Raw genomic sequence first — 9728 nt, 5'->3', positions numbered from 1 at the left:
AAAAAAGTCAAGTATAAATAAAGATGTATGTTTTCACAGAAAAATGTTATTCAATGTGTAGAACAACTAAGTAGATCTATTCGAGAATCGTCTAAACATGTTTACGACAATATGCAGTTGATGCCGAAACGTGGCAACCAGGATCTAACTACGATGTGAACAGGTTAGATCATGATTTAGAAAGGAATATCACGCTGTGCGATTTAAAACATTAGGGGCTTGAACTATATATAGTACTTTGCATTCTGAAAGCTTACTGAAGAACTTCATTCTTAAAGTCCTGCAAATTTACTCAGTTTAACTTGAGACCGGTGTTTGTGTTAAATTACCCTCGATCAATTTGTCCGACATTTTCTTATTTTTATGAAAATAAATTGAACATAATTTAAAATGCGGTTTCTTGGGCTAATACGATCCATTCTATATTTTAGAATATGAAAGAAATAGGGTTGTCATTGAATATCGCGTTATCAATATATATCATCAATATTCATCATCCGATACAATATCGATACCTCACTTTCACTAGCTTAAGGTCTTCAGCGTACCCGTTTATATACTATGACATGACGTGAACTTTGAAGACAACCCCATAAGGAAAGTCCACCAATAATCGTGCCAGGAATCTGACACGCTCGTATTCATTCATCGAACATGCCTTGAAGTAAAGTGAAGCATACCTTGGCGGCCAAGTGCCAAAATTTTTACCTGTTGGAAACTATTATGTAGTTTACATTCATCAGTGATTAATCTAGATGTGCATCTTGCGTAAAATACGCATAAAAATCGAAAAAGACGCACAGTTTCAAAATATGTGCGTTCAATCTGACGCATGCAAATCAGGAAGTTTATAATCCAAAATATCACGATTAGTGATTTCTATGTACAGATTGATTACTTTAATTTCATTAGTTGAATAATTTTTCAATTTCTTCAGTTGAATAATTTAATTTCCGATGATAACAAGTGCAAGACTCATCCCCCATTTGCTTGAAACGTTAAATACCAAGCAATTGTTGCTTGTGATCGGTAACCGCCCATTATCGGCATTAGCCAATCAGAGCGTCCATTTTGCATAAGAGCGATTCGCCTACAATGGTGAAATATGCAGACATTGGCGCTAAAAATGAGAAGGGCACAGGAAAATCGTCAGCAAATGGCCAAAGTTATATTGTATGTTATTTAGTTATCCAGACAAAACTGGTACCAACAGCAACAGGTTACCCATTTCCCTGCAATTACGCATATTCTTGAGTTTATCCATTTCCCTATAGCATTTTTCCAAGTTATCTACTTACCTAATCCCTCTTCCACCTACTACTGCATTTCTACTACCGTAAATTTAATCCAATAAAGCAAACAAAAAATCATTAATCTACATAATATTTTAAATAATTATCGGTAACTAAAAAAAAGTGTTGCTATTTTAAGAAATGCTGTAAGTTACAGAATAATAATTATGACAGGTGTGTAATGATTTCCCCTAAGGTCACTCAAGTTCACGCGGAGTGTAACAAAAAAAGATGTCTATTACGTCATCAGAATATTTGACAGGGTGATTAACCAATCAGGGTAACATTGTGCATGACTTTTTTTCATGATCAAAAGGTCTGTCTGTGTATGCTTTCTACACAGAGGCATACAAGGAGCAATAAAAGTCGTCAGTATGTATACAGTGTAAGAGGGACATTTTGTGCAAATTACGAACAATTAAAATGGATAATGCACAGTATTAGACATAAGTAGTAAGAAAATATAAATTATTCAAATTAGATTTTTGAGCAGCCAATAAAAATTGTTTTGCCTGCAATTAATATTAGTACCAAAAATAACTTTTTTATGCACTTTAATTACTTAATCGCTTGTTATAAAAACATGCAAATCATGTCAAGGATCTGCTATTAAAAAGACGCTTTTATTTTGCTACATGACTCATTGATTTTGCTACAGGACTCATTGTTTTCAAACATGTGCGTCATCCGACGCATTGTAAGGAATTTCTAGATTAATCACTGCATTCATAATAAGATTTTTATTTGTCCATCCTTGGCTTATCAACAGATTATATATAGTTTTATCAAGGTATGCTTCACTTTACTTCATGGCATGTTCGATGAATGAATACGAGCGTGTCAGATTCCTGGCACTATTATTGGACTGGACTTTCCCTAAGGGGTTATCTTCAATGTTCAAGTCATGTCATAGTATATAAACGGGTACGCAAGGGACCTTAAGCTAGATATATCAATACAAAAATTTCCATCAATGACAGCTCTAGAAAGTAGGCAAAGCCTATGAACAGGGAAGTCCCCTAATAAATAAGTTGTATGAAATGGTTAATATGAAATTAGGCAAAACTGTCTGCAAGGGCTCATTTAAAAGACATTTATTTGTAATAAAACTATTACCAAAATGCAAAGTGTGTTGTTTCCCACTTTTTTATTTGATATAATGTACAATAATATGAAAAAGGCAAAGCCTCAAAGCGAGCTTGATGTACTTTTAACGTGAAATAGTATGAAATAATCGCTCATTTTTATTTCAAATGCAGTGACGAGTGCGTGTGACGTCACACGTACTGTGTTAAATATGGCTCCGCCCCTGTCGTTAAATGAATAACGAGTTTTGAAAACGTTGATAAAACTTTGTTTATTTTATTTCACTCTATAATTTTTCAAGCGAAATAAAGGTTATTAAAAGTGAAATAAATGTAAAACTTAAAACGTTTGCGACATTAAAATCGCGTACTTGATTTGATTGTTTTGCACGTGCTGTTTGGCGCTACATTGTGACGTCACGTAAACAATACTTTAAACGTCTATACAGCGTTAACGACTGAATAAAACATTTTGGTGTTCGGATTCATTTCTTAGTTAGACCATTTTCCTTCATTCTAGATAGTTTTCACAACAAAATTCGACAAAAAAAATGTTTTTATTTATCAGATTTTTTCAAACAAAATGGCGCCTTCAATTTTCATTTTACATTTTCCGTTTTAAAACTGTCATTCGATATTTTATACACAGCTTCCGTTATTCTGGTTCCCTGTCCAATTATGGTTCCCATAGATGTGCGCGGGTGACCAATCTACACATCCGATTTCAGTCAGAATTCCTCAGTTTTTATTGTGTCGCCTCATGGTGCAATTTCATCCAAACTTTACAGGAATGATCAGTACGAAGTCTAGTTGTGCATATTGTCAGCATTTTCAGGTTCAATGATTTTTGTCAGAGTTATGGCCCTTTAATAATTTTTAATTTTAAAGTTTGTCCGGACTACTTCTCTTATACCACTAATGCAATTTCAATGAAACTTTTCAGGATTGATCTGTAGCTCAAGTCCTTGCGCATATTGCACGGGTTTTCCGGTTGAATGATTTTTGAAAAATATATTGAAAAATTGTTTGAAATCCAGTTTTATCATATATGGAAAAATTGTTTGAAATCCAGTTTTATCATTGGCATCTTTGGATATTTTGACTGTATTTTTTTTATTAGTTGAACTTGTTTAGAATACTTGAACCAATCAGTCAATATTTATAACGTATAAATTTATCAAACATGCTCGGGGAAAGTACTTTCGCAAATAGTGCAGGGTCTGATCATACTGATTTCAGGCCTGTTTTAAAAATGATAGGACAGTAAACCAAAATAACCTTTAATAAAGAACAGGCAAATTAACATATTAATTACCCTTATTTGCTGAACTTCTGGCTAAAGTTTTCAAAATCATCACTTTTGAAAATACTTGTGTTACTGTAATGCTGGCTTTGGGGCCTGCTCTTTGAGCTCGCTATAAGTACTATAATGAAATAATGTTGACAATATGTCCTGATGGAAAATAGGCCAAGTTCTGAATGATTTTAGGTCATTGCGGCCTAAAGATGTTTTGGCCCTAAAGTACCTAAGATGTTTTGGCCCCACATGGATATCCATTCTGCTGTATGCCTGAGATATTCAACTTCAAGACATTATTAACTGGCCTTGTCTGTTATGTAATTATGCATCCGCGCAGTTTGATCAGGATCCATGCTGTTCGCTTACAGACCTCATAACAAGTAGAGAAACTGATACCAAACAGCATGGATCCTGATCAGACTGTGCGGATGCTCAGGCTGGTCTGGATCCATGCTGGTCGCAAACCCATTATGTTGGTTTTGTCATGGCGCGGCTCATATATATAGTAACAGTCCTATCAGAATAGAAATTTAGAATTTCATGAGTTTCTGTTAATGGTTGATACTGCACCTTAATCAGTGTAATATTTACTAATAGTAATACAAGCCATGTGTGAATAATTTGTCAGTTAACAATGTACAGATTAAAAAAGAAAATTCTAGGACCTAAAATGTGTCTTTTTGTGTCTGAAGGATGAAATTTAGGGAGTCAGACATTGTAACTTGTAAGCAAAGTACATGTAGTCATGATATGAAATCCTGGGTTTTTTTATAAATATAAACTTTACATGAACTTTTAACAGTAATAAATTTCAAATGTTTTATTAAACTTAAATATAAAGTGTAAAGATCTGAAATGTAGTCTATTATGTAGATATATATACAGTGTAGATTATTAAGATAGTTATTAATATGAAAACCGTTCTATTTTCAGGTTAATGAGATTTACCGGTAACCAGTGTTGGAGCTAGAATGCGTCATATTGTATGTTCCTTGCAGTGAATAAGATTTCGTACTAAATTTTCAATTTTGGAAGAACTGCTCATATGAAGATGGCAACATTAGATGCTCCAGCACCAGTGAATTTAGTCCGTTCCATTTTTCTTTGCAATTTGTTTAATTTCCTCTTGGCAGCAAGTAAAGCATGCCTCATACCATTTCTCACAATATATCTGAAGAGGTTGGGTCTTTCTGCAACACAGACTGGACTTGCAATTGGGACAAAGACTCTCGTAGGACTTGTTTTTGCACCACTATGGTCGAAATGTTCAGTACGATGTGGCAGGAGACGATGTGTGTTGATGTTTTCAATTCTCATTATGTCCACAACATACTTGTCGCTCACTGCAGTACCAAGCATGGATGATGAAGCATTTGCTCTCCAGTGTGCAAGTACAAAAAGTGAAACGATCAACGTGTCTCAGATCGCGGACAAAGTGGATAAACAGACAACGGCTAAACCTGCAATAACTTCTGTGACACTTTATCCAAATGCAAGTTTTGAAAAAACTGGTGCAAGTGTGGCAACACCTGTTGCTAATAATGTTAGTTTTGAAACTGTCACAAATCCTGTTTCTGGAGAAAGCAATGCTAGTGAGAAGGTTGGAAATACAGTAACAGAAGCAAAGGATATTGATACAACTGTTGCTAGTTTCAAAAGTACAACAGTTGAGCCAACAAATGCTGAAGAAACTTCTGATGATGATGAAAAAATTGAGCAACTGCTAAGAGAAATATTAGAAGCAGTTGGAGTGCGAGAACGAAAGTTACAGGAGCTTGATGAAAATGAAATGATGAAGCTTATAACTGATTTAATAAGCACTGATGCAGGACTGAAGCTCTTTAACAAAGCTATTAAGACATTGCCAGTAGAGGACCAAGAACTTCTGGGTGGATTGTCAACACGTAGAAAAAGAGCAGCTGATGATGACGAAGCTGCTAATACGGACAAAGAAACTGATGAAAGTACAGAAAGTTCTTTTCAGGCTTTCAAAGAAACCTTGGCCAAGAAATTCAGTGAAATTCGTGAGCACATAAGAGTAACAGAGAATGAGATGTTTGTTGTGGTACTTGTTATTCTCATGATTGGTGAATCACTGTGCTGTCCCATTGAAAAGATTGCAGATGACGGCTGGTTTGAATTCCTGGAAAGTATTGACGATATGGAAAAATACGGTATGCAGAGAATCTGGTCTACCTTTGCATACATTCTTGTACCTGTTATTGTAGCCCTCATTATCGACAACACTAACTGTCTATTTGGACTATCTGTTCACCCGTTCATGTTGCATTTTTATTTGTTCGCAGGTTTCCTCGGGTTAACTTTCCTAGTTGCATTTTTTTACCCGATGGTTACATCAGAAAAGTACAAATATGCTAGTAAAGTCATGAAAGGAGTTCGGGTTGTTTGCTGTAATATGAGAAATCTTATGTTTACAATTACTTTGTTGATAATGGGAATCATATACGCTAGTTACTACAACTTTTTGTTCTGGTTACTGTTTGATATGGGAAGCAAGGAGATCACATTTGGTGTCTGTATTATGATTGCCGCCCTATCTGAAATTCCAATGTTGCTGTTCAATGACAAGTTAATTAAAAAGATAGGGAGTGGAGGTGTTGTCACCCTCTCTCTCCTCATTTTGTCAGCCAGGTGTCTTTATTACTCATTCTTACCGACACCTTGGGCAGTTATACCCGCTGAGGTTACTCATGCGTTTACCCACACTGCAATGTGGTGGGCGGTGCTTAGCAGCCCCTCCTTCAATACTTCCCCAGCCTTAAGTAGAAGCATCAGGTCAATCTTGTCTTCCGTTTACTTTGGCCTAGGGTTTGCTTTCGGAAGCGTGATTTCTGGTGTTATTTATGATACTTACGGGCCAGCTGTCCTGTTCCAGGCTGGATCTGTTTTGTCTGTTGGTTGGTTCCCAATTTTGTGTTTGGGTGTAAGGTGTTGTAAGGAAAAAGACAGGAGCCATGTAAAGTATACACGTCTGCTGAATTCGGATGACGCAAGTGATGACTCTGATTCAGTGGAAGATGATTGGTTGGAGCATGCTCTTAAAGATCGGTAGATTACTGACTAATAGAGATAATTTAACAGAAAAATATGTGACGTAAAGACATGATTGTAGAAGATCTATGAGATGTTTTGAATATTTTTGTAAGTTATCTAATTTTGGTGAGAAAAATTTGCATTCCAGTTCGGGGACCACATATAAGCATTCAATTTTTGAGGTTGTGTTTAGTGTTTCTTTAATGATTTAGCAGTTTTAAATATATTCATATGTTATCTAATTTTGGTGATAAAAATTTGCATTCCATTTAGAGACAGCATTCAAGCATTTGTATTATTTTGGTTGTGTTTAATGATGGGGTTGATGTATAGATTTGTATATCGGTGTATACAAGTAAAAAACAATGATTTTTATGCATTAAGGTCTCTTGCTCACTGTTTGAAAAAAAATCTTTTTATTTGTTAAATGTTTAGAAAAGATATGTACATGTATAGCAGAATCTATATTTTTATCATTTTTTCAAAAGTTTTCGTTGACAATATCTATTTTGTTAGATCTAGTACTTTGTTGTTTGGTAATATTTTGTGATAACTTCAGAAATCATGTGTCAACTTCCCTGAAATAAAAAAAAAAACAAATAATTTTGAACAAAATGCTTCAATGATATACAATGGCTAAAGCAGAATTACCCTATGTGTTTCTTGAAAATGTATATATTTTTACATTCCCGGAGAAATAAGCAATTTAAATGTTAGTTTTGTCAAGCTTGTATCACATTATTTTTGTAATTTTTTTTTGGTAAAAAATATCAATGTTGTTTAAATTTTGACAGCATTGGCAATAAATGTAGTTAAATCAAATGATTTTTTTCTAAAACGAAAATTCCTCAAAACAAATACTTGCATTTTTGTGCACTTATTAACATGTAGAGGAAACTATTTAAACTTACTAATGATTGGAGTACCATAGTAATTCATGTTCATTTAATTGTAGAAATTTGATCAAAGTTACACTAATTAAATTGTCATTTTTAGACCTTTGCACAGTAGTAATTAAGTTTAATGTTGTTTTCTTTTTGTTTTGTTTTTTTACATTTTCAAGTTTTGACCATTCAGTAAAAATAATGTTTTAATGGAAGAGCAACAATATAGGCCTAAACCACTTTCTTACAACAAAAAATGACAAGAAATAATGGTGGCCACCTGTTACATACATTTGTCTTCCAGCTATTCAAAACTAAACTGTATTATTGATATGTCTTCCTCAAACATTATATGAGCCACGTCATGACAAAACCAACATAATGGGTTTGCGACCAGCATGGATCCAGACCAGCCTGCGCCTCCGCGCAGTCTGATCAGGATCCATGCTGTTCGCAATCAGTTTCTCTACTTGTAATAGGGTTTGTAAGCGAACAGCATGGATCCTGATCAGACTGCGTGGATGCTCAGGCTGGTCTGGATCCATGCTGGTCGCAAACGCATTATGTTAGTTTTGTCGTGACGCGGCTCATATGTTACTTCCATCATACATTTGTATTACAATATGATATCTTCTTGCCTCCTACATGTATTTCTATATGAACTTTTCTCAGAAAATATGTGGAACAAATGTGTAATTTATTGTATAATATCTTATCATGAAATCCAGACAAATTTACATTCCATATGTGATAATAATAGAAGAGATTATAATGTAGATTATTTCTGGTAGTTTTGATTATTTTTGCAGTGTATTTAACCCTTTTTACTGTGCAAACTTTTATCATGAAATAACGTTCTTTTTCTGGAAAAATTTCTAAGAATTACAGGAACTATGATCCTTAGTTCTATTTTTTTTTTACAGATCAATCCATTTTAATAAAATACGTACATTTTTATGGGAGAAAATGACAGAAGTAATGATAAAATGATTTTTGTTCTAATCTCAAGCCATATAGTAATAGTAACCATATAATACCATTATACCAAATAAGTGTTTTCATATTCCAAAAAACAGGCATACTTTACTTTCAGGCAAATATATGGTTACTACAATGTATATAAAATGTGTTCAGGGTATACCTAACTTGTAGCCAGTGAAAGGGTTACTTTGTTTATAGATATATGCTAATCTGTGTAATATTTATTTTACAATAATAGAATAATGCATGTTGTTAAAGTGGATTGGTCTACAATTGGGACATTTTCCATAAGACTTTCAAATATTGATAAAAAAAACAACAAAAAACAATCAAAATGTATCATTTGGAGTATAATTTTATTCTTGGAAAAAATTCTTGGAAAAAAATGTTGATAAGAGTTTTAAATGATATTAAGTATGAACAGTTATATATGATATAAATTTGTTTTAAAACAATTTATTATCTTCTGTATATGTAGATATATAAAATTGGATCATGTATTTCACACTTTCCAACAACATCCGTATTCCATTCTTTTGTGGTTTGATGTTGCAATACTAAATATTGCATGATTATTTATATTATTATCGACCTTCCATTATAGGCCAATTCACTTTAATGTTTTGAAAACCTACAGTAAACAAAGCCAGTTAACAAAATTGTATATTTGTAAACTCAGTCTGCCAGTTTTTACTTTCCTTAATTTGTGAAATGGACATGTCTTGCTTTGTTTTTGGGACGTTCCATTATAATTTTGAGGGATTTCAAAATGAATGTCATATGATAACATTGAGCTGTTGAGTGACATTGAGCTGCCAACAGTTTGAACTTTTAGAGCCAGAGTCAGAGTGTACAGCAGTACAGGCTGGCCTGGCTGTAAAATTAGTGGCTTAGACAACTCTGTGAATTATCACTGTCAATACACTTAAAGCTGCATACCTCCAGATGAGCTGAAATATTTCAAGAAAATTAAATTTGAGAAAAATGTGCTAAATTTTAAGAAAAGTAAAATGTTTAAAGATTCAACTATTGATTAACATGTTTTATGCGATTAAGGGCTGATTTTGTGGTATTTATAATCGTATTTCTACTGTGTTACTAACGCAGTCGGGGCCAATTTTGCTTATTTTGA

The 9728-nt window shown here is 33.8% G+C and overlaps 1 protein-coding gene across 1 annotated transcript; it reads left to right on the top strand.

Moving 5' to 3' along the window:
* The first annotated feature begins 50 nt into the window (after window positions 1-50).
* LOC132743157 (major facilitator superfamily domain-containing protein 6-like protein B) lies at window positions 51-8521 on the top strand. The gene is made up of 2 exons (XM_060731684.1): window positions 51-163; window positions 4611-8521. Exon 2 carries the CDS (start codon window positions 4723-4725, stop codon window positions 6748-6750), a length of 2028 nt encoding a protein of 675 aa, XP_060587667.1. The 5' UTR covers window positions 51-163; window positions 4611-4722; the 3' UTR covers window positions 6751-8521.
* Window positions 8522-9728: the final 1207 nt, after the last annotated feature.

This window comes from Ruditapes philippinarum, unplaced genomic scaffold, assembly GCF_026571515.1.
Source record: "Ruditapes philippinarum isolate M1 unplaced genomic scaffold, ASM2657151v2 ctg8641_1_1_1_1, whole genome shotgun sequence".
NCBI classification, from domain to species: Eukaryota; Metazoa; Mollusca; class Bivalvia; order Venerida; family Veneridae; genus Ruditapes; species Ruditapes philippinarum.
The sequence above is the reverse complement of the archived record's forward strand: the minus strand, read 5'-3'. Positions and strand labels throughout refer to the sequence as shown.

What these genes read in the sequence shown, in the direction of transcription:
- LOC132743157 (XM_060731684.1), top strand. Translation starts at nt 4,723, where the DNA reads ATGAAGATGGCAACATTAGATGCTCCAGCACCAGTGAATTTAGTCCGT.